This window comes from Rhamphochromis sp. 'chilingali' (assembly GCF_963969265.1).
Source record: "Rhamphochromis sp. 'chilingali' genome assembly, chromosome: 5".
NCBI lineage: Eukaryota > Metazoa > Chordata > Actinopteri > Cichliformes > Cichlidae > Rhamphochromis > Rhamphochromis sp. 'chilingali'.
The window spans coordinates 4,348,183-4,374,745 of record NC_137932.1 but is presented as its reverse complement, the minus strand read 5'-3'; the positions used below and the strand labels follow the sequence as shown (position 1 = coordinate 4,374,745).

General features: G+C 39.4%; 1 protein-coding gene across 1 annotated transcript; it reads left to right on the top strand.

Annotated features, from left to right (window-relative positions):
- Positions 1 to 14,078: 14,078 nt before the first annotated feature.
- LOC308397314 (solute carrier family 23 member 1-like) lies at positions 14,079 to 22,527 on the top strand (the record flags this gene model as incomplete). Its single annotated transcript, XM_080883159.1, has 12 exons — positions 14,079 to 14,126; positions 15,013 to 15,147; positions 16,308 to 16,465; positions 17,876 to 18,035; positions 18,257 to 18,438; positions 19,183 to 19,303; positions 19,385 to 19,541; positions 19,621 to 19,874; positions 20,037 to 20,201; positions 20,288 to 20,396; positions 20,492 to 20,587; positions 22,295 to 22,527. The coding sequence occupies 12 exons, from the start codon at positions 14,079 to 14,081 to the stop codon at positions 22,525 to 22,527; spliced, it is 1,818 nt and encodes a 605-aa protein (XP_080739285.1).
- Positions 22,528 to 26,563: the final 4,036 nt, after the last annotated feature.

Here is a 26,563-nt window from a genome sequence, read left to right as displayed (position 1 = left end):
AAGTGTGTATGCTTTGTGTTCAGTGAACAGCAGTAGGGTAGAAGAGCTCTGCAGTTTCCTCTATTGTCTCTGGGGAGGAAGTTATGTCTGAGGCTCAATATTCCACAGTGAGCCATGCAGTCAGTAGATATCAAAAGCACTGAGCCACTGAATTATACAAGTCCTGTGGCCTGAACAATGTGTGTGTGTGTGTGTGTCCGTAAATGTGTGCTCATTCATTCACATGTGCTTCTGTATATGTGATTTTTGTGGCTTTGCTGCTTTTGCTCCAGGCCCGATTAATATTTCAGTGAGCCACGAAGATATACTGTAGGAGCTTACAGGGGATTTCAGAGGAGAAGCCAGAGTGCTCTGCTGGTCTCTCAGAGCACGACTCAGATTGGCTCGTCTGCAGCAACACCACCTCTTTCATCATCTCCATTTACATGAATGAACAAAAGGCAAAGTGGCTCATGATGAACACAATGCAGTGGGCCGCATGAAAGCCTCGACCGCGCTTTGATCTTTGGTGGGGACAAGCTTTGTGTTTGGCTCAAACCTACTGTGTGACTTTGATGATAGTCCAAGAACAATAGGGGAGTCTGTGTACAGTCACTTTTGGTCAAATACACGTGCGTTTGTTAATATTCTATGATCAATGCACCATTGTTTTCTGATATTTTGTTGTGAAGGAGTAGCTTCTTATTAGTATATAGGCACAGTCTGATGTACTAAAGACTAAAGGTTCTCACTAATTAGCACCCATCCATTTTTAACATCTATCACAGCACAATTGACCATAAATAGTTTCTCTTTGTTCCAAAAGGAATATATCTTGTCTGCTGCTGTATGAGGCCCCGAAGCATTTTAGAGGACTCTGGAAATTGTGTGTTTTGTTTTGTTTATTCAGTAATTACAGCATTGTGTGTGTGGGTGGGTGGGGATTATTAAGATTGACTGTTGTACTGACAGAAGATGGCGCTAAAAATGTTTTTAAAGCTTTAAGCACTTATTTCTTAAATCCAGCTTCACAGACAGTTTTACATCTACATCCAGGTGTAAATTAGCCTTTATACATGTAGCGTTTAATGTCACCTTTCATGCCTCTCTCAGGGTGAACTGTAAAAACTTTGGTAATGCCTGATGCAAAAAATATGCCACATCCATCAGCAAGAACTGGATTTGTAGTAGGTTCTGGTTCCAAATCTCAGGCAAGCCCCCAAATTATGTTAGAGCACCTAAATCAATTGTTTAAAAGAACTGTAAGCATTTTAAATGCAAGTTAATTTTTTTTTAAAGTCTCACAATACTAAACCTCTCTCCCAAATTCTTATTTATCAAAACACACTGCCAAAACAAACTACCTAAACCAAGAGTGAAAAAAGGCCTTGAATCAACCAGAAAAGTGGGTCATTGTGTTTTCTACCAAGCTAATATTAATCAACCAAACTGGTGAAACAAAAACTAAAAACAGTGTGTTTCTAACTCTAAGCTTAATCAATTAATCATGAAAGAAAACTGTATTCTTCTATATTTTATGGGGGTTGGTGAAAGATGGAGAGCCCCTCCACCTCCTTTGACTTTATATGTGGTATCGCTCAAATGCCATTTCTTCAGCTATAACATTGTTTGTGCTAATTATCCTCATCACAGTTTAGGATTCAGAGCAGGATCCACACTGTGATGGGAAAAAAAGTCTGGACCACTTGTGGCTCCTGGTGTTTCTGTTGCTAGATATTCAACAAACAAGACCAAGCAGACCATTGGGTAAAGACGATAGAAACGAATAAGCTGTAAAGAATGAAAATGAAGCTCCAAATGACCCATGAAGGTGTCATTACAGAACAGCTTGGTTGTTTATGCACTCATCAGGCTGTGCCATATCTCCCTTTATCCAGATCTGTAATGCTATTAGCACCTTCATTGTGGCATCAGGGTGCTTTCTCAATACAGCACTCAATGGGGTCCAAAAGGCTTTTGCAAGGATAAAATGGCCTATAAAGAGGATTTAGCTCTGATTAATTGTTTAATTCAGGATCTAGATTATCCTAATTAGCAGCCATGCAGGTGAAGGCTTAATTTTATAATATAATATGATAATACTTTACTGGATGTACCTCACTTATTGTTCAGCTTCAGCAACATTTTCATAACAGAATTCAGCTCCTTAATTAAATATCAGAGAGATAACCTGAGGCCAACGACAGAGAATGAATGGGGCTGAATGCCCCACTGAACCTGAAGGCACTCTTTCAGTGTTTGTCTGACTGTGAGCTGCAGACTTGTAGAACTGGGTACTGTGACTGAGCTCTTCTGACACCACCCATGAGTCATTTTTTTATTAATGCAGATGGTTTTAGGATTTTTTTAAAATTTTATTTTAGTAAAGGTGAAGATTCTAACGAAGTCTTCAAGGAGAAAAGAATACCAAGTGCTACTTAAACGAGAATAAATATGAATAAAGTGAATATGGGATTTTCAGGGTTTTCAAGAATAAAGGTCACTGAGCCTTTACACTACACGGTGAGGACACTGTGTGTTTGCATTATAGCACTGTTATACATCCATATCATCATTTTGACTGCATAACCCACCTCCAGTGAAAACTCATTCATCCAAAATGCTTGTGCGTTTCCTGCTGAATAACATTAAGAGTACTTATTATGGTAGCACAGGACCGGCTCATTTTAATGTGGTTACATAGCTGTTTGCCAAAATGTGCTAATGAAGTATAGTTATTGAGGAGATAGCATCATCGCTACACTCAGCTAAGAGAGCAAAGTTGGTTGCAAGAGCTAATGAAAGTTTTTATGTGGACCCTGCTGCTGACAGCATGGCACTCAAGTCTGGCAGTAAAATAAAAAGAACTCTATTGAGAACTTATGGTGCTGCAATTGTAGCGGGAAAAAAGGCCAATAAACTAACCAAATCAAGCCAAGATCCATGCAAAGTCCAGTTCAACTAATGAGTTTAATATTCAATCCAGTCAGTTTATACTGAAAGAAAAGGATGGCATAAAAGAGTTTGACCTCTCTCTAGTTTTAATTACTGTGCAACAAGGTTGAATATTTGTCCTTGATTCTTGTTTTAATTTTATTTTAAATCATCTAGTGTTGTTTTTCGGCAGTCTCTAATAGAGACATGTACAGTGGGGCAAAAAAGTATTTAGTCAGCCACCGATTGTGCAAGTTCCCCCACTTAAAATGATGACAGAGGTCAGTAATTTGCACCAGAGGTACACTTCAACTGTGAGAGACAGAATGTGAAAAAAAATCCATGAATCCACATGGTAGGATTTGTAAAGAATTTATTCATAAATCAGGGTGGAAAATAAGTATTTGGTCACCTCAAACAAGGAAAATCTCTGGCTCTCACAGACCTGTAACGTCTTCTGTAAGAAGCTGTTCTGTCCCCCACTTGTTACCTGTATGAATGGCACCTGTTTGAACTCATCATCTGTATAAAAGACACCTGTCCACAGCCTCAAACAGTCAGACTCCAAACTCCGCCATGGCCAGGACCAAAGAGCTTTCGAAGGACACCAGGAAAAGTATTGTAGACCTGCACCAGACTGGGAAGAGTGAATCTACAATAGGCAAGCAGCTTGGTGTGAAAAAATCAACTGTGGGAGCAATCATCAGAAAATGGAAGACATACAAGACCACTGATAATCTCCCTCGATCTGGGGCTCCACGCAAGATCTCATCCCGTGGGGTCAAAATGATCATGAGAACGGTGAGTAAAGATCCCAGAACCACACGGGGGGACCTGGTGAATGACCTGCAGAGAGCTGGGACCAAAGTAACAAAGGTCACCATCAGTAACACACTACAACGGCAGGGAATCAAATCCCGCAGTGCCAGACGTGTTCCGCTGCTGAAGCCAGTGCATGTCCAGGCCCGTCTGAAGTTTGCCAGAGAGCACATGGATGATACAGCAGAGGATTGGGAGAATGTCATGTGGTCAGATGAAACCAAAGTAGAACTTTTTGGTATAAACTCAACTCGTCGTGTTTGGAGGAAGAAGAATACTGAGTTGCATCCCAAGAACACCATACCTACTGTGAAGCATGGGGGTGGAAACATCATGCTATGGGGCTGTTTTTCTGCCAAGGGGACAGGACGACTGATCCGTGTTAAGGACAGAATGAATGGATGAATGAATGAATTCAACATTATGCACTCCACACTGTATATAAATGCCACTTGTTTTGCACATATTCAACTCTGTATATTTTATATATTTTATTATTATTATTATTATTATTATTATTATTATTTTATTTTTTTTTTACTATTTAATTTGTAAAAATGTGTATACACACACACACACACACACACACACACACACACACACACACACACACACACACACACACACACACACACGTAGGAAAATATTTAGTATACACATCCAGAAATGCATACACTATTATATATTGTACATATATTTATTAGTTTCAGGTTGGCCATTCTTGTATTTTGCTCGTTTGTGTTGTTGTGTTTGCACATCTCTGTTGCTTGTGGGGCTCGCACACAAGAATTTCACTCGCATGTGCTGTGCCAGTGTGCCTGCACATGTGATGTGACAATAAAAGTGATTTGATTTGAGTTGATTTGATTTGAATGGGGCCATGTATCGTGAGATTTTGAGCCAAAACCTCCTTCCATCAGTGAGAACTTTGAAGATGAAACGAGGCTGGGTCTTCCAACATGACAATGATCCAAAACACACCGCCCGGGCAACAAAGGAGTGGCTCCGTAAGAAGCATTTGAAAGTCCTGGAGTGGCCTAGCCAGTCTCCAGACCTCAACCCCATAGAAAATCTGTGGCGGGAGTTGAAAGTCCGTGTTGCTCGGCGACAGCCCCAAAACATCACTGCTCTCGAGAAGATCTGCATGGAGGAATGGGCCAAAATACCAGCTACTGTGTGTGCAAACCTGGTAAAGACCTATAGTAAACGTTTGACCTCTGTTATTGCCAACAAAGGTTATGTTACAAAGTATTGAGTTGTATTTTTGTTATTGACCAAATACTTATTTTCCACCCTAATTTACGAATAAATTCTTTACAAATCCTACCATGTGGATTCATGGATTTTTTTTTCACATTCTGTCTCTCACAGTTGAAGTGTACCTCTGGTGCAAATTACTGACCTCTGTCATCATTTTAGGTGGGGGAACTTGCACAATCGGTGGCTGACTAAATACTTTTTTGCCCCACTGTATTTGGCGAGAGTGTTGAAAAGTAAACAATCCCAGTATATGTTTTTGTTTGCTAAATTTTTCATTAATGTCAATGCTGATTAAGCATTCAGATGACTGCTATATTTCCTGAGGTCTTTCAGCTGATCGATTCAATTTTGAAATAACAAACAACAGTAGTAACAACCCCTCTGCCACTTCCCCAGAAACTGCATAATCTAGTTTTAGCTTCTGTGAAATTTGTCAAAAACACTTTTGCATCACTCTGCTCAGACAATTTATGTCCACTATTACTCGCCATATATATTTATTTACCCCTAAAACATAACAAATGTTGACTGCTACACATCTCAGCAGAATTACAACCTTTTGGACTGAACCTCTGCAGTGAATGAACATTTAATGTGGTCCTGCTGCATATGTTCTCCTCTCCTGGGTTTAAATAATGAGTATTGATTTTTTTTATGTTAATGTGGCTATCACATAAATCAAATCAATAACTGTGATGAAGAGACACAGACAAATGTTCCATCAAAATAGTGATTAAAGCGTAAGTCCAAGCTGACGCTGAGGCAGTGTAGCATCGATGCATGTGTTTGTATTTTATCAGACCACATTTTCTTCCTAAGAGAGATTTAAAAGAGCACTCAAGTTTTTCCATTATTTCCCCCTCGTTTTCTCTCGTCGCTGCTTTTTCTTGCTGGCTTGCTGTAGTTTCTGCCTTTGTTGTCTCATAATACCACGTCAATATGGCACATGAAAGAGCTCACAAGAGGGACGACAGCTTCACAGTCTAAGTCCGTTTGTTCTTCATAGGAGAAGCAAATAAAAGCTGAAAACACTTCTTTTTTTTCTTCTTTTTCTTCTTTTTTTTAAATAAAAGAAAATGGGAATGGTGTTAGCTTGGCAATACATGAAAAAATCACATTTTATAGCTTCACTAAAGTTCCTGCACAGGAATGCTTGTGTCTTTTTGACTTTGAGAGACTTTTTAAAATAAAAACACAAAATACAAACTAGCTTTTCCATGTCATTGATTTTTGTCCCTACTACTTGCAGCTGAGGAAAGGCAGATAAGACATAGTGTACTGTAGAACTACAATTTACACAATGGTTACACAGTGGTTTTGTTTTGTTTTGGACACAGTGTCCAGACTGGGGAGTATTATATTGCATTTTGCATGATTATGACTGTAACGCGGATTAAGCACCTGAGAACTGCTTACAAAATACCTACAGGGAAGGCTTTATCTCCTTAAGCTCACTGCAGAGGTTGTAAAACATGTCAATAACTAAGTTATGCAATCCTTTTCTGTGCAGTAAAGCAGTAACTTTTGAGTATAAAAACATGTTAGGGAAAAGCGATTCACTGCTTTAAAATCTCGACTGAAGTGATATTAAAATTGGCTGATTCTCCCCTAAAGCATCTTTACTGCTGTGACCTTCAACCCTTTACTTGAATTGACACTAATGTTTTGCATTCTTCACAGGAGTGACAACACTGAGTGGTCTGAGTCAGGACCGAGACAGCGGTGAATAAGAAATTGGATTATTTTATCTAAATTCTGCCTCAGGTTCAAAGGTTTAAAGCTTGTCAATAAGTGTAAAGCTTCAGTGTGTTATACTGGCCTCAGACAGAGCCTAGGGGTAACTTCTTGATTGCATTCACGGTGAGGCCTTTTGGTTTGAAAGGTAACCTTTGTGCTAGATTCAAATAGGAGATTGCATTACACCAATTGCATCACACCGGTGTGCTCTGCAGGACAATAAAACAATAAATAATACTTACTATCTGTCTATTTTATCTATGTGTGCAAATCAAAACAAAATCATCTTGCGATTATTATTTGCCATCTCTGACCTATTAACACTGAACACGCTTCATCTGGAGATCTGCTGCATATTTGATGTGGGAGCAAACAGCACATAATGTTTGTTGTGTAAGCTGATCACTAAATATTCAAAGCACACATGTGATAATGCCTCTTTGTTATTCTGTTTAGTTGCTGATGAATTTCTAGTAGTGTTCTCTTACAAAAATGCCCAACTGTGAAAAAGAGAGTAATCAGAGATTGTCTTTGCTTTAATTATTCGTGGCACAGATTCAACAAGGTGCTGGAAACATTCCTCAGAGATTTTGGTCCATGTTGACATGACAGCATCGCACAGTTTATGTAGATTTGTCAGCTGTTGTCGGATGATGAAAACATCCTGTTCCACTGCACCCCAGTGGTGCTCTATCGGATTGAGATCTGGTGACTGTGGGTCATTTGAATATACAGCGACCTAATTGTCATGTTCAGAAAAGCAGTTTGAGATGATCTGACCCTCATAAAATGGTGTGTTATCCTGCTAGAACCAACCATCAAAACACAGGCACACTGCGATCATAAAGGGATGGGCATGGTCAGCAATAACACTCAAATAGGCTGTGGATTTTAAACGATGCTCAGTTGGTACTAAGGAGCCCAAAAGTGTGCCAAGAAAATATTTCCCACACCATTTCCCCACAGGAGTCTGAACCACTGATACATTGATACAAGGCAGGATGGATCCATGCTTTCATGGTGTTTACATCAAATTCTGACCCGACCCTGCCATCCAAATGTCACAGCAGAAACTGAGATTCATCCAAACAGGCAACATTTTTCCAACCTTCTGGTGTCCCGTTTTGGCGAGCCTGTGCAAACTGGAGCCTCAGTCCCTTTCTTAGCTGACAGGAGTAGTACCCGACATGGTGTTCTGCTGATGTGTTGTAATTTAATAATAATAATAGTGGATTGGATTTATATAGCGCTTTACAATGCCACTATTCATTCACACACTGGTGGAGGCAGCTACAGTTGTAGCCACAGCTGCCCTGGGGCAGGCTGACAGAAGCAAGGCTCCCATATCGCACCATCGGCCCCTCTGGCCAACACCAGTAGGCAGTAGGGTAAAGTGTGTTGCCCAAGGACACAACGACCAGGACAGAGAGCCCGGGGACCGAACCGGCAACCTTCCAGTTACAGATGCGCTTCCCAACCCCCTGAGCCATGGTCGTATTTGAGTTACTGTTGCCTTCTTATCAGCTCAAAGCAATCTGGTTATTCTCCTGTAATTCTGGCATCAAAGAGGCATTTTCACGCAGAGAACTAACACTTACTGGGTATTTTCTATATTTTACGGATCATTCTCTGTGCTGAAAATCCCAGTAGACCAGTAATTTCTAAAATACTCCAACCAGCCCATCAAAGTCAACCATGCCACGTACAAAGTCACATAAATCGCCTTTGTTCCCGATTACGATGCTCAGTTTAAACTTCAGTGTGTCCCTCTGACCATGTCTACATGCCCAGATGCACTGAGTTTATTGGATAAGTTAACCACAGACAAGGAGAATAGGTGAAGAGGGTTGCTCTCTTTTTCATCTTTTGAATAAGGAAAACTTACTTTAAAATTTCTCATGAAAGTGCATCACTTGCTGAGAAAGAGCCTTTCGGAAGGTATTATGAAAACAAGCTGACTTGTGACTGTACACTTACACCAATAATTCTGTGTTATGTATGCGTTTTATTGTTATTTATGTTATTTAATAAACAAAAACTGTAAATATGCTTGCGTATATAAAACCCCAATTATTTTTCACTACAAGGTCTGTGTTTAAAATGTTTTTTTAATCATTAAGTCTGCCTCATAGCAAGGCCACTCACACTGGTAGTTTGGTAATTTGTTGTATTTTTCCTTTTCTTTCCCTAAACTCACTTTTGAACAGAGTGATCCTGTCACTTGTTTACTCTGAAAAGGTCTGTGATTTCAAGCTGTACGATGTATGAGAAAGGCAGCCATTAATCTGATTATCTGATTTTATTCAGGTAGAAACGCAGCATGTTTGACGTATAACTCGCACGTCCTCGGTCAGTGTCTACCGGCCTGTCTGAGGAAGACATGAATGACTCACTGCTCACTATCACAGCTACAAAGATGCATGAGAATGATAGCAGGGGATTAAAACAATAAAGTGAACTTTATGATAGCTGTCATCTGCTTTAGCCGTCTTCCCTACTCACTATAAACGTGGACATTGAAAAATCATTTTCACCTGTTTCACATGTTTACTTTATAGTCTAAGTTGTTTAGATGTTGTCTAAAAGTATTTTTGGCAAGTTATGAAATTAAAAAGAAAAAAGATACAATGAAAATGAGCCTGATTATATACAATGCAGCCGTGGTGACATACACCGCTGCAGAGGGTTTCAAAGAGAACGCACATTCTTTATGTGCTCCCTCGGGCTCATTGAGAGTCTGTAGTTGCTGCATCAATAAATATGACATGAAGCATTTGTTGTGTGTGCCCTGAAGTCCACTAGCTGCATTTCCTTTGCTGTTTCTATGCCATGTGTTTACATTTCTGCATCCAGCCTTTTCCTTCCAGAACATGCCATCATGAGTCTGAGAGCAGATTTGCATGCATGAATGTGAACACAAGTCTCAGTCACATCACTGCTAACCGATGACTGAACGTAACGTAGATGCATCACTGCAGCTGTCACGTTTTAAACAGGGAAACGTCATTCAGCACAGGATGATGTGTGTCTGGTCATCATCTTGTTGCAAGTGTTTTGTTGTAACTACAGTGGGGGAAATAATTTACTCTTTACCGAAACACCCTAAATCCTTGGTATTTGAAACTTCAACTCAGTCCACAGATTTTCTAGGATGGAGGTCTGGAGCCTGGCTAAGCCACTCCAAGAGTCTAATGTGCTTCTTCTTTAGTCACTTCTTTGTTGCCTTTGTTACATGCTTTGGGTCACTGTGATGCTGGAAGACTAGTCCACAACCCGTCTTCAGTGTTCTGGATGAGAGAAGGAGGTTCTCATCCAAGATGTTGTGTTACATGGCTGCTCAATGCAGTGAAGGCGTCCTGTACCCACAGGAGAAAACAGCCTCCTGCTTTACTGTGGAGAGATGTCCTTTAGGTCATTCTCAGCATTTTTTTGTTTCCTGTTCTCATGCTGTCCTACCATGGAAGCACAGCATGAGTAGAGGTCTCTTTTTTTCCTCTTGTACTTTCCCATTGTAGTGTACATTTCAGTGTTTTTCTGTAACTCTACCGATCTCTGACTTGTATCCCCATGTGATGTCTGTGTTGTGTGTGTAAGGTCGGGGGGGGGGGGCAACCTGCAACCTGCATGTGGCGAATAAAGTTTTGATTGATTGATTGATTGATTGATTGATTGATTGATTGATTCTCTTCTTCCAAGCACAGCGGGTCAAGTCGATACTAAAGAGCTCGATTTTGGTTTCATCTGAACGCAGCACCGGCTCCCAAGCCTTCTCTGAATCATTCATAAAACAGGTGTACATTCGTGTCTTCTTGAGCACAAAGACCAGCAATATTTCAGTCCATTACAATGTAGTTAGTTAACAAAGGTTTTCTTGGTGACTCTGATCCAAACTGCCTTCACATCGTTAACAAGTTTTGGGCTGATCGTCCATCTCTCTCATGTTCATCCTCACCCCCATGAAGCAAGATCTTCAGACCAAGAGCAAGTGATGGTCATTTGATATTTCTTCCATGGCCAAATAATTGATAGCTCTTTGGTTTTGCACATTGTAGTGGAGAGGTTGGAATGGAAGAAACTGATTCTGTGTACGGAGATTAGGATTATCTGTAAATGACTGGATGACTGATTTTAATGGGCATACAACCAATGTGTGGCATCCAGAGTTCTAGCAAATTCTGCAAATCAATTCATAACTTTTTCTGTAATGTTTTTTCTCTGGATTTTTGGTTTATATTCTGTCTGCATCCATTAAAATGAAAGCACCATCACAAGCGAACAAACTTAAAAATTCAGCAGGGGATTAAATTTCCCCCACTGTAAATACTTGCAACAAAACACATTACAGAAAATACTTCAGTGTTTTAATGATCAAAGAGATCATATTTTACTTGCTCTATCCACACAAATGGACTGAAATGTTTTTCTAATCTCAGAATATAAAAAATTTATCTGTCTGGTAATGATACAAAATGATAAAGAGGCACTGCATATGAAAATGTTGCAGGGTGTTAATAATTTGCCGTATCGCAGCCAGTGACGTTAAAGCATGGTGTTCTGCAAAGAGTAATTTAGAATATAAATGACTTTCTAAGTGTGCTCGCGGAGCTCACATTGCGAGCACAGACACAGATATTAGAATTATCTCAAAGTGCAAAGAGCTTGCTTGTGGCGCTGCTAACTAAATATCTACACCCAGTAAAAGGATTTCTCTTGACTTTGGGGTGGATCTGGTTTTATTATCCCGTAGTTCTGTTTCTGCTAGTGTAATTGCTTCAGCTCAATCAGAATAGGTGAGACAACTGTGTGAACTCATGGATTACACTGACTTTAGCTTTGGAACGTAGGTGAGTCTGGGTTGCTATGATCTCATATCAAACACCTAAATGTTGCTGCTGTAGAGACAAAGCACAGCACTGCAATTGACCCTCTTTCTGTTACCTAACTGGACACTGGAGTCTGTTTTCATCTGATGACTGTGACATATATTGCCAAAATATATTGCCATACCTGGCTCAGCGCATTAATCAACACTCACATTCTCCTCACTGCTTTGTGGAAAAAGAAAGAGTGCTTGCTGGCATGAATCTTTTTATCTAACAATTTTGTAACCTGTAATAGTCTGTAATAGAAGTCTCACATGGAAACTATAAGCCATCAAATAGAATCTGTCAGTGTTATCTATGAGTTCAACATGAAATCAGCAAATCAAAGAAGAAAGAAAACAATTTTTTAAACATCAGACCCACTGAGACACTAAAGCCGCGCAGTCCTCGCCCAAATATCCTGTCTATGACATATTCATTTTTTTAAAGTTTCCCGTGAGTTTTCTTCGTCATGAGTTTAATCGGACAATCATTTACCTCGGTGTACTCTGATCTCAGCGTTAAACCCTCAGAAAGGTGATGGGAACAGTGTCATCTTGTTAATGTTGCTCTGGGAAACATTACATCGGGTGTGATTTGGCGCTATATAAATAAAATTGAATTGAATTGAATTGAACATTACTGTCAAACAAACACACCCACTTACAGCAATGATTAGGCCCCACCCTAAAACCTGCAAAGGATTGCTACCACCCACAAGTGGTTTTATTGTTAAGAAGATAAGATAAGATAAGATAAGACTTTATTGATCCCACAACGGGGAAATTTTTGCGTCACCTCAGCTCAGGTACAGATATCAGAAGGAAATACAAAATGATTGGTGAGTTCATGCACCCAATCATATTCACATTTGCCAGATTTATTTTATGCTCATACTCACTGCTGAACCTCCCATTTACATTTATATTTATACATTTATTTCCTGATGTTCTTTTGTAGATTTCCTTGTGTATGACTTTAGAATATCCTTTACTTTAATTCATACTTTGTCTCTTAAAAGTTTCATGTGTGCTTTGGGATTTTTGGACCTTGCCTCTTACCTTTTCCCTTGTATATTTTGCTTAAGGCATGAGACCCCAAGCCTAGACTCAGTGTTTTCAATCTTTTTATCTGCCTCTGGTGTTATGTATTTGGACGCTTTCATCTCTGAACCATCACACCACCTCTCCACCAAGTTTCAAGATTTTTAGTTTATTAGTTTTCCGGCATTCTTGCTGACATACAGCAAGAATACAGCAGGACATACAGCTCTGCATGGCCACATTTCTCTCACATCTCTTTCTCCTTGCTGGGAAGTATATCCCCAATCATGCACCATCCTTAATCATACAACATTTTATCACTATTGCTGATATATACTCTCTGTCAACTTATCACAGCTTTTACTGGACTTTACGATTATTTAGAGTAAGTTAGGTTCCTGGAAGTCAACCTTTTTAATTTTTATGCTTTTTGCATTAAATCATCATATTTGAACACGAGCCATGAATGCAATTAAAGATTATCTATGTAAATAAAATCCATTCACTTAATTTTTTCCATTTATCCAATTCAGTGTCACAACATCCTCACTGTCATAGGGCAAGAGCTAAGGGACATCCTGGGCAAGTCGCAGGACCAACACAGAGAGACAGACAATTAACCAATTAACATAACATGCTTGGTATGTAAGCCAGAGTGCCAGGTGTCAAACCATGCAGACAAGGGGAGACCATGCAAATTCCACAATCGCCCAGTGGATTTGACCCGAGGACCTTTTTGCAGTGAGGAGATGGAAAACGAAAACACTGGCACTGCAGCATCTTCTATCCGAGGGTAAAGCACGGTGGAGGGAGCATAATAGTGTGTCTGTTTTCCTGCATCGAGCTGGGATAAGTTGTAATCATTGATAGAGCAAGAAATTCTGAATTCTTTGAAGATGAATGTGGTGCATAAAGAAAAACAGTGACCTTAAGCACACTGGCTGTTCTACCACAGATAGAATAAGAAGAATGAGGCTCAATGAATCAGTGTTTTATTCTTTTAGAAAATTCAATCCAAATTAGACGATTGGGCAAGTATTCCCATTAGCTGATGTCCAGGAGCGAAAAGGGGGGGTCACATCAGACCTTGAAAGCAAAAGTGCATAATTTTTAACTCACAGAAACTGGATAATATATGAACAAATGCAATAGTCAGTGTCATTTATTTACCTTGTTCTCCTAACTTACCTTTAGCGCTAGGAAGTCCACATGGTTAAAAAATAATTAACACGGGTGCCCGGAGCTGAACTTAGTCCTGGGATGACCATAACAGTACTAGCTATAAATGTGATACTCTGAAAGGCAGACACTGCCAGTAAGACACCTTTACAACGTCCTGTCCACCTTTGGCTCCTTAACAAGTAACAACTGCTTGTTAGTACCTTGTTGTACATACAGTTTGGTTCATCTCTTGTTAGAAAATCTACTTCATTTTGAAATTTCAATGGCTTCTGGGGTGGACAGCAGTGGACTCGACAATCTTGCGTTTGATGTGAGTACAATAACGTGTTTTTGTAAAAGATACCATTGTTTGCTTCTTTGAGCATTCTTTCTAAATAAGGTCAGCATCAATAGGCACCTGGAAACGTTCAGATTGCCTTTAACTGCAATAAGAGCTGCACTTAACTCTGTTCTAAGTGATCCAGTGGGAGTAAAGGGTGAGAAAGTTTTGAAAGTTTTGCAACCTACTAGTGCTTGCTGCAGTTTAGAGCACATATACACAATATGGTATTTTCTTTTAAACATACGAGTCCAATAAAGAAATAAAATGCTTTATGATGTCTGTGCATTCCATTGCATCTACTCTCTGCCTGAACGTGCACATAAAACCTCAAATTATTCAATGATTCAGTGTTAAATAATGAATATTTGCAAGTCACAAAAAGCAGCTGAAGGCAGGTCATTACACTAGTACAGTGCTTAAAAATTTTATTGGACCACCTGTCATAAAAACGAGAATTCACACATTCTAGCATCTGTCAAAAAACTTTGTTTGAAAACTAAAATAATTTAATTTTTTCATATATTTAGCATCCTAGTTAAAAATGATCATGTGATTTACTGTTTTATTGGGGTTTTTATTTATAAAAGTGTAAATTTCAAAATTCATGGATAGCTATAATTGTATTTTACAATCAAAACTATTATTTCAGTTATAGAGCTTGCACATGCTGGTGGATTAACCGTTACAGAAACAACAATTATAATAATAAATTTCTTAAAGCACTGTTTGTCCTCAGTAAAATTTTTGTTCCCTGTTTTTATATAAACTGGAAGTGAACTAGTCCCGAGATAATGATTTTTCATCTCCTTTTATTTTGGCATACTGATTCTTTTGTATTGATTTTTTGATTGATTTTTTTTCTATGATATTACAGATGGATGAGCGAGTTAATGATCACCTCAAAGGAAAGGCGTGTAAAACGTCTGAAACAGATGGAGACAGAAATAAACCGACCTATTGTGTGACTGATGTTCCACCTTGGTACCTGTGCATTTTCTTGGCTATTCAGGTGTGTTTAATCTTTGATGTGATTAGTGTATTGGTGTCTTTTTCATCCATTTATCAGTCATGTATAATCAGATCCAAAAGTTTTTGAACAATGACAAAGCCCCCTATTTTCAGAGGGTCAAAAGTAACTGGACACCCACTTAGCAAGCAGTTTAAGGGCTGAATTTAGATTTGGATTTCCCTCTCAAATGAGATCCAAAGACATGTTTCTGCAAATAAAAAATTCTATAATTGGGATGAAAATTCAAAATAAACCAGAGAAAGCAAAAACAGTAGGAATGGTCATAACAATCTTAAAAGGAATCAATGCACAGGTCAACTCAACAACATCAAAATTCCTGAAAGACCACAGGTGACAACTAAAGTGCACGATACCAGACTTTTTTCCATGGCTAAGAAAAAGAACTTTAAGAACACTCTCAAGGAGGTAGGTTTACCTCTGTGAGACTTCTTCATGAATGCAAATGCAAAAAGGTGCAGACAGATTAGACTTAAACATCTAACAGAGACTGAACAGTTCTGGGAAACATATGAAGAACGAGACGAACAGCTCATATCACATCATCTGTGAAGTATGGTGGAACTGATGTTAAGGCACGTGCATGAGTGGCTGCCAGTGGTGTTTATTGATGATGTGACTGCTCATAGAAACAGGAGGATGCATTGTAAAGTGTACAGGGCTGTACTCTCTGCTCAGATTCAAACAAATACTGCCAAACTGATTGGCGAGTACTTCACAGAGTAAACAAATAATGACATAAAAGGTAAAGAAATTCGATATTTTTTCTGTGGCACAGTGTCTCAGGGGAGGACATTTTTGCTTTTGATGATGTCCATGGGTTCTAGACTTCAGGCAGTCAGTAACTGCAAGTGATTTTCAAGTATTAAACACAATCCTTGTATTTCTTATTACATTAGGTTGTCCACTTACTTTTGAAAGTGTAGTGGTGGACAGAGATCCAACTGTAAACATCACAACAGCAGTTAAGGAGTCTAAAAGCAACCCCTTTTTGTTTGTGTACAAATACAGAAAATGACCCCATACCATAAGTGACACGGATGCCTTATAGGCCTTCTGCTCTCTCTGTTTCACTAATGTTGGTAACAGTGTAATCACTGCCATCGTTTTGTCATCATCATCACTGTTTGTCTCTTCTACAGCATTACCTGACAGCATTTGGTGGGATAATCTCCATCCCTCTCATCCTCTCAGAGGGCCTATGTCTGCAGCATGACAGCCTGACCCAGAGTCAGCTCATTAACAACATTTTCTTCGTCTCTGGCCTGTGCACGATTCTGCAGGTCATCTTCGGTGTCAGGTAATAGTGCTGCTGCTGGGTTATTGCTGCTTTGTATCCTTTAGGGATGGTCTGATATTGACTTAATAGTTAATACAACTCTGTCTGCACAAGATGTTGCTGCCGTGGATGAGCAAGACCATGTTCAAAAATTCAGTAAAATCCTAATATTTACATAGATACAGGGATGGGAATAACGTAATATGTGTAGTGTTGTGGATAGTTTTGTGTTGTGTGTCAGAACAATGAGGCGACTGCTGTCTCCAGGTAGAAACAGGAGTGATACACCTGCTGCTGTCAGACCTGCAGGTATCAGGCTGTGATGTTCTTCTTTATAGTGGACAGAAATATTTGGAGTAGCACAAATAATTTGTGTGGCATCTTATTGAAGAACAGCTGATTGTTCTGTAAATAGTTTGAAATGGTTATTTTAAAAAAGGTAAAAGGTAAATGGATGCAAATAACTTTGTTGTTTGCAAAACTTGTGCATATGATTTTAAAATTGACAATTTATATTTACATTTAAAGTTATGAAATATGATTCAATAAACATGTTTGTGGTTGTTACAGTAAAAAATAGAACTTTTTCTACTCTGATTTTATGTTTTTTGTCTGATTTTAGATCAATTATGTTAATACAGTCTGTCAAAATGAAAACCTGACTGTAAATTCAGACACGTGAGGTTGTGCTGAAAAGGATGATACCAAACAAGGCAAAGTAAATAGTTTTTAAAGATAAAATGTGGAGGGAAAATCAAAAGTAGTTAAAAATGGCCAATTATACCCTGGACCCCAGAGGGTTAAACGTTTTTTTTAAAGTAACGCAATAGTTACTTTTCAAGTAATCAATTACTTTTAGAATGTTGTAACTCAGTTACTTTTTTGAAGAAGTAACTACTAACTATAATTAATTACTTTTTCAAAGTAACTTGCCCAACACTGCATACTTTGTTTCTTTTACTAAATTCCAATCACATTTTTATGACAGGAATTAATAAAAAAAAAATGTACTTATGACACAAATACATGTTAAGTTTGAAAGGTAGCTGAATTAGAAAGATTATTAAATAACAACAAAAAGAAAAAAACAGGCATCAATTGGTGCTTGTAGTAAATCTTAGCATCTTAGTAAATGTTAGCTTGCTATTATGATAAATATTATTAATTTTGTCTTTCTGGACATGCAACCATGTCAGCACTATAGGGCACAAAGCTATGGGCTGTTAGCAAGACGTACAGTGACTTTTTTGTGCAAAGTATTGCATAATTTAGGCTAAAAAAACAAACAAGCTTACTAAAAAGAAAATTGAATCTGCTAGCTTGTGCTTAACGACCTACTGTCTTCTTTTGTTAGCGTACCATGTGCTAACTATGGGTCTAACTGATTGTCTGTTTATCTGAAAGTTATTACTGTTTATGTCACACTTCTAGGCTTCCCATCCTACAGGGAGGTACATTTGCCTTGGTGACCCCAGCCATGGCCTTGTTGTCCATGCCAGACTGGGAATGCCCAGCTTGGACCAAGAATGCCAGCCTGGTCAATACCTCCTCACCTGTCTTCATAGAAGTGTGGCAGACCCGCATGAGAACAGTGAGCCAACGCAAATTCTGCGCATCCAAATCTTTGCTTAAAAGCACGCTAACAAAAACATAACAGCACTTCTGCAGAGCTCATGATTTATTCAGTGAACACATGTGGTTTGCACTCCAGGAAGTAACGAGTTGTACTCATTGTTTAAGTCTAGCACTCAGCCAAAGAAAACACGGTGACATTGATACTGATGTTCTTGAACACTATGTTCCCGTCCACAGCTGCAGGGCTCTATTATGGTGGCCTCTCTCCTCCAGGTCTTGGTTGGTTTCTCTGGCCTCATCGGCTTCCTCATGCGCTTCATTGGCCCCTTAACCATTGCTCCAACCGTGTCACTCATAGGCCTGTCGCTGTACGACTCAGCTGGAGTGAAGGCAGGCAGCCACTGGGGCATTTCTGCTATGTATGTAACCACTCTGAAGCATCAGTATGGGGTTGAAGATTTTCATCCCACAAGGTCACAGTCTAGACTTACATCAGGATGTAAATTCTGCCTTGTCGTGGTTTAGCATACAGCCAAAAGCTAGTGATTTAAACATGGTGTCTACAGCGGTATCACCAGTATCTTCCCATATGGAAAAGAAATAGAAAAAACTTATAAAAGACTTGCAGCAGATGTGGCCTACTTCATATAGTGAATCATATAAGGCTTATATGATTTACTCATGAAAGTGGCCACTTTCATATATTGTTTTAGTAAGTTTTCAAAACATACAAGTTTCATTTATATAATTTTTCAAGGGATCTTATATCTGTTTTCACTCTTGTATGCTTTTCATACAAGTTTCACACAAGACAGAAACTTTATAAGATTTATATATATCTTTTCCATATGGGTTTCCAATGACACAATAAATATAAAGTCATAATTTTGAGTAAAATGCACTGAAATATTTTTTAAAAAATCAAAGATTTATTTAATAAAATACAAAAATCTTTAAGGAAAATGTGTTTGGTATCAAACAATCAAATAATTTAATTCAACTATATTCCATAAAATGTAACAACTTGTACTTGTGCAACTTGTAACAAAATGACATGGGAATTTTACATGCAATTAAATTAGTTAAATTCAGCAGTTTGTGTTGATGTTTTTTGAGTTTTTGTTTGCATTCATCACCTTTTGCTTATTCTTTTCTATGCACAGGACCACAGTGCTGATCATCCTTTTCTCTCAATACCTCCGCCGCATACCAATCCCTGTTCCTGCATACAACAAGATCAAGAAACTGCACGTCTCAAAGTTCTTTCTCTTTCAGATAATGCCAGTATGTTCTCTTAAAATTCGACTTCATATTTGATGTAGCAAAAACATACTGGCTCTAATACTAACTTTAGATGTTGATTAGATTCTCCTGGGCATTGCAGTCTCATGGTTAGTCTGCTACCTCCTCACCATCTATGATGTTCTGCCATCTGATCCAGATGAATACGGCTACCTGGCTCGCACAGATGTGAAGGGAAATGTCGTGAGTGAGGCTTCTTGGTTCACATTTACTTATCCTGGTGAGTCCACAGGGAATTAAAACAATGCCAAAAGACGTATTCAGCAGTGACAAGCCTAACTGTTGACCTACCTATTCAGGTAAATGGGGGTTGCCAACTGCTAGCCTGGCAGGTGTGGTTGGCATTATTGCTGGAATAATATGCTCCATGGCAGAGTCTGTGGGTGACTACCATGCATGTGCCAGGCTGTCAGGAGCACCGCCTCCCCCCAAGCACGCCATCAATCGTGGCATCGGTGTCGAGGGAGTCGGGTCACTGTTGGCAGGGGCGTTTGGCACGGGCAATGGCACTACTTCGTTTAGCGAGAATGTGGCAGCCCTCGGCATCACCAGAGTAAGATACTGTGAATATGAATTGCATAAAATGTTCCACTCCGGAGCTTAATTATCTTTCAACACAAGGATCAAGACTGCAAACCTAATTTATGAGTGAGGCTGTGGGTCCTGATTACCCGGGCAAAACATATGAACCGCATGATGTTTCATTTGGCAACAGGTGGGCAGTCGAACAGTGATTCTTCTGAGTGGATTCGTCATGATTTTGATGGGGATCCTGGGAAAAATTGGAGCAATCTTCACAACCATCCCTACACCTGTGATTGGAGGGATGTTCATGGTCATGTTTGGAGTCATAGGAGCTGCTGGAATTTCTAATCTGCAGGTAAACAACCGTGCTAAATCCTTTTTTTTTAAATCATTTACATTTTTGCTACTATCTGTGTTTTGCTGACACATCTTACATGGCAGTCCACAGATATGAATTCTTCTCGGAATATCTTTATATTTGGTTTCTCCATGTTTTCTGCACTTGTTATTCCAAATTGGATCATGAAGAATCACACTTTTCTTGACACAGGTAAAATCACCATTGAAAATATCACTATAAATAGTTTTTAATGTTAAATAAAAAGCAAATCATCCAAAATCTTTTGTGATACTTTTTTGTCTCAGGTGTCAAGGAGGTGGATCAAGTGTTGCAAATATTGTTGACTACTCATATGTTTGTAGGAGGCTTCCTTGGCTTCTTCTTAGATAACACAATTCCTGGTAAGCTGTAATGGATGGCTTCTCTTGAATAATACAGACTTTTTATAACAAATGGCACAGATGTATTTAAGATACATATTTATACCAGCATATCATTGAAGTATACTAGTCGTATGGCCCTGCTTTTGTGCATGTTGCCTCCTCAGCATGCGTGTATGCGTGTATGGTCTCACTTGTAAAACAGAGGTATCTCAATGGGACTTCTTGGTAAATGCAGGTAATAAATACAGTTAAAGCTGCAATCAGTGCGTCTCAGTGCATGCTCAGGGGTGCTGCTGTCGAGCCATGCTACAGCTCAGGCGTGCTTTAGATGAGGAGTTTCATGTGGTTATGTGGATGTTTTAAGCCTGGGATGCTAATTGGTTGTTGCTTAAATTGGCTACTGAACCCACACCCCCACCCACCCACCATGCCCACTAGGTGGTGATGGAGAATAACCACTAATTATAAGACACACTGCTGTATATCATGCATGGAACCACCAATAAAAGTTTCATGTACGTGGGATGATGATTATCACCTACTGTTGATTTCCTGTTGCCATAAGTGTGACCTCAAGAGTCTCCAGACTCTGACTCTTATCAAGCATGTGAAGTCTGGGGCTGACCGGACAATGTGTACTTGAGATATACAGCAATTTCCTGTTTCATTGCCAAAAATCAGAATTCAACATGGCACCAATGTCACATCCTTTGATGAAAACTCAGTTTTCAAATTGTAGTACCACTAACTGCTTAACCTTATAGCCTAATGCCATTTGTATCATATTTGCTACATGAGTTTCTGAGACCTCTATCTCATAATTGCCATAATTTCAAAATGTTATGGACAAAACTCATGGCATTTCTTGTTGCCACAAGGGGGCACTATGACTACCATTAAATATTTCTATAAAAATTTCTTCGTTTATATGGAAATATCAGAAAGAAGTCTGGGTCAGATTGAATAATCTATAAGTGAATGGCAGCAAATTAAAATTCCCTGGCAAGTGTTCGAAATTCACCACAGTGCCACAGATACCGCCTTCAACAAAGACTCAAAAAGTTTGCAATATAACATTTCGCAGCTCTGTTGTTTAGACAAACCAAATATGAAATTGATACAATTACAACCCTAGGAGGAGTTTGAAAAAGTACAACGACTGAATAATACAAAAATCACCAAAATCAATTAAAAATGACAGACTTCCTGTGTGGTGTTAATTCAAAATGGTAGAATTACTAATAAATAAAGCTAACCAAGAAATGCAAAAGACCGCAGTCCCTTTAAAAGGGAGTCAATCCTCATAGGCACTCATGTTAAATGGCCAACCTCACAGAAGAAATTAACAAATTTACCGACAGCTAATAGTATATACATTGGAGTGTGGCTCCCTGGTGTTCTCCCAGCCTGAGGAGGTCACAAATAATCTGCCCCCAGTGCTGGTCTGAAGCCTGGATAAATGGGGAGGTTGTATTAAGAAGGGCATAAAATCTGTACCAACTCAAACATGCAGATCAATATGTTGTGGCTTTGGGAAATAATGGAGTCAAACGTATCTTCTTCAAACACACTATATGCAGTATGTCACCCCGGCTTAAAGTCATGCACATCTAGGAGCAGTTAGCTGACATGTCAACAGTGACTAATCTTGTTTTACACTGTATATGTGTACATATAAAGAAAGGTGCGGCATATTCAACTAACAGCCTTCTTCATACCATTCAGGGACTAAACGTGAACGTGGCCTCTTAGCCTGGGAAAACGTGTATCTTCAAGACTCTAGCAGCAGTTTGGAAACTGATGAGGTGTATGATCTTCCGTTTGGCATAACTTCTCACCTCCAATCTCAATCTTGGGCTCGTTACATCCCTTTCTGCCCACACAAGGGTCACAGATCTCAGTCGGAGGACAACCATGTGTCACAGAGCCCGGAGAGTGAGTACAGCACACGGATCTGAACGACCTTAAGTTTGCTTCTTAGTTTGAATCAAACTGCTCGTTTCTTACCAAGACGTGTCGCAGAAAAGACTCTGGTGTTTAGACCGTGCATCACTGACTGATGGATATCTTTTAAATTGAACCATGTACTGGTTAGCTGTAAATATCAGGTATATATGCATTTAAGGTAACGCTCTCTCTTTGCTTGATCTTGATTGCAAATAGAGATCTGTCCATCTTAAAAAAACAAAAACAAGAACAAGACAGTGGGATTATCTCTGTCAAACCTGCAGTCGCTTTATTTTTGATGTACAAAGTAGATTTTGACAGTTTGAGCCTGTCTGCACCGAAAAGGAATAAAAATATCTAAGACTCGGATTCTGTCAACACCAATTAAAGGAGGACTTCAGAGCGATCAGAGTGTTACTGTGTGCCACCATTACTCCCAGATCTTCCAATAACTTGGTGCTGGTCACACAAACAGAAAACTGGAATAATGTGCTTTTCTTTCTTCTCTTTCGAAGGAAATTAAATTTAGCCCGTGGATAAATTTATTATCACACAGCACCATCTCCCCATTGATTCAGGCAGCTGCTTAAAAACCCACAGCAGCAGCCCCCTGAGCTGTTATTGTGTTTCCTTTAGCGAAAACAAACACAGATAACACATCTTCTCAATCTCCCTGCCTTCCATGCTGTCATATCTTTTTCCCTCTGTATTCATTTCCTTTGTCTAAGCAACTTTGACAGACAGGTGGGATATGGTGCAATGCTGCGACCTGTGGAGCCATCAGTGTTCCCCGGGGCCTATTTTGACCACAAGTCATTGGTTGGTTGCACACCCTAAGGTTATTTCAGGATGGCGTGCTAGAACGAGGCACTGAGCGTAATTTGCACTTTAGAAATCTCACATTTTCTTTGATTGGATGTACCTCGGTGGGAACATATTGCAGAATATTAAATTTTGCACAGTGTTCTGGAAAGTGGCGTTCCTCCTCACTAAGTCAAAGTTTTGTGTCAAATTGTAGCATGGATCTGCATATCAGTGGCATAAAAGATTATAACTTAGCAATTCCCACTCACTGACGGGACTTCAACCCTGAGGAATCGCCTTTATTTTCTTTTTCAATCATCAGCGTCCCGTGACATGCCCTGCTTTATGAGATCTATTGTAAGCTCTTGAAAGATCAGATTTCAAGTGCCAAGTTTATTTTTTTTCTGACACAACTATCACTGCAAATGGAGTTTCAGTGGAGCAGCGTGAGGCTCAAAGAGAATCCATGAGAAATAGAAAATGACTGTGCATTTATCGCTGGTAGATAGAGCCACACTGCGGGCAAAACACGATGCTGGTTCATTCATTCATTGAAACGTGGTAAATAATAAGCATCCAGTGAAGGTATGTGAAGTATATGTAAGCTGACCTCATTTATGGGCTGTAATTCATGGTAACTGCTATTTTTCTGTTTATAAGATTCAAGCCCAACATAATTATACATAATTATGTGTGTAAATGAAACATAATTATGCCCTGAAGGTCATCATCAGAGAGTATTAAATGCTCTGAATTGTCAAGAAAATAAGAGCAAAGACATTCATAAAATGTTGTGTTTCCATAACTGTTTTGTATTTATTTGTTTCATTTAAACTTAACATTTTTACATGTTTATGCGCACATTGGGAACAGTTTTACTCACTAAGAGGAAACACTCTCACCTGACAAAGTGTGATTTATTCCTATAATAAAGATCAGGTTAAGCCTTCGACTCTTGTCGTACGCTTTGGGAAACAGCCTGCTCATTTCCTGAGCTGGGTGTCGAGCATATCTTGTACATCAGCGCTCAGAAATACTGATTGTCTTCACACTGAAGAACGGTGAGGAAGGAGCCTCGTCTAAGGTCGAGTGAAGCAAATCTGTTTGTGACATGTAGTATTTTATTTCATACATGTGTTGTTGTAGCAAAAGCTAACAGGGTTACTTGTAAGGCAGCCAGTTATACTGCTGTGTACTGTCAGGATTATGCCTGGAATAATGGGACTATAAATTTGATGTGTTTCCTCGTGCTCACTGGTGGAAGAAATTATGACACTGGTTTACCTTCAAATAAACTCTGATAGCTTTTAAATAATAAAATTTTAAACAACAAAGTTAAAATTGTATGTTCCTTCCTTTCACAGACACATTGATCATATTAATCTTCATAAACTAAAGTCTCAGAATTACAACCCCAATGCCACAAAACAAGTCGGGATGCTGTGTAAAGTGTCAATTTAAAACAAACAAACAAACTGAATGTGATTGTTTTCAGATCACACACAAACACATTTAATTCAGAGTAAAGCAGTAGAATAGAATAGAATAGAATAGAATAGAATAGAATAGAATAGAATACCTTTTAGTGTCACTATATACATGTATAATGAGATTCAGAGCAGCTCCTATCCAGTGCAGACATGTGGAAAAAGAAAAGGGGGGGATGAGGTGCATAGTTCTGAGGCATTATGAACAGTCTCAATTAAAATATCAAATATACAAATATTGGAAAAAATGAAAAATACAAATAAATAGGGTTTACAGTACACAGTTTTTGTTATGTTTATTTATAAGATTGTAAGTTCGAAGTTACATAAAATCACACCAGACAAAGGACATAAGATTAAAAAATAATAACATTCAAGCACAGAAGAAAAAGAAAAACAAACAAAAAAAAAAACAGGAAAGAAAAGAAAAAATACACCGGTTAGCCAGTACAAATCAAAAGTTCAAAAGAAACACCAGTGTCCAAAGAAGATGATTTTCTGTGTGAGGTTAGACAGGACAACAGAGAGTTCACCACGTCCAGAAGATGTGGGGAACAAGTCCAAGAAGGAATCAGGGTCCAGCAGAAGTGCAGTTTCACACAAACACAAAATGCAGTCAAATAGGTTAAAGTTTATTTTGAACCAAAGGAGCTTGCAAAGAAAAGCGTCTGGACTTCTTTAAGTTGCTTGAAGACGTTTCACCTCTCATCCGAGAAGCTTCTTCAGTTCTAAGGTCAAATGGTGGAGAGTCCCAGATATAAACCTAGTGGGAGTGACCCCCCACAGAGGGACAAAAGGACCCCCTGATGATCCTCTAATCGCCTGAGCCAAGGTGGGAAACTGGGCGTGGGTCCCAATCAGCCAGAGTTTCGGGTGTGTTCATTGTGAAACCTGGCCCCACCTTATCATGCGAATTCCTGAGGTCAGACGGCCCAGGATGTGAGTGGGCGTTAAGGCGTCTGGGAAGGGATCTCAAAACTGGATTATAGATGGCAGAGAGTTGGTGTCGTAAAAGATGGTCGCTCACAGTGGACATAGATGGCTTCTTTCACTCCTCTTTCAAACCATCTGTCCTCTCTGTCCAAAATGTGAACATTGGCATCCTCGAAAGAGTGTCCTTTATCCTTAAGATGCAGATGGACTGCTGAGTCTTGTCCTGTGGAGGTGGCTCTTCTGTGTTGTGCCATGCACTTGTGAAGTGGCTGTTTGGTCTCTCCAATGTAGAGGTCTGAGCATTCCTCGCTGCACTGTACAGCATACACCACATTGTTAAGTTTGTGTTTTGGCGTTTTGTCTTTCGGGTGAACCAGTTTCTGTCTGAGCGTGTTGCTGGGTCTGAAATACACTGGGATGTCATGCTTGGAGAAAACTCTCCTGAGTTTCTCTGATACACCGGCTACATAGGGGATGACAATGTTGTTGCGTCTGTCCTTCGGTGTATCAGAGAAACTCAGGAGAGTTTTCTCCAAGCATGACATCCCAGTGTATTTCAGACCCAGCAACACGCTCAGACAGAAACTGGTTCACCCGAAAGACAAAACGCCAAAACACAAACTTAACAATGTGGTGTATGCTGTACAGTGCAGCGAGGAATGCTCAGACCTCTACATTGGAGAGACCAAACAGCCACTTCACAAGCGCATGGCACAACACAGAAGAGCCACCTCCACAGGACAAGACTCAGCAGTCCATCTGCATCTTAAGGATAAAGGACACTCTTTCGAGGATGCCAATGTTCACATTTTGGACAGAGAGG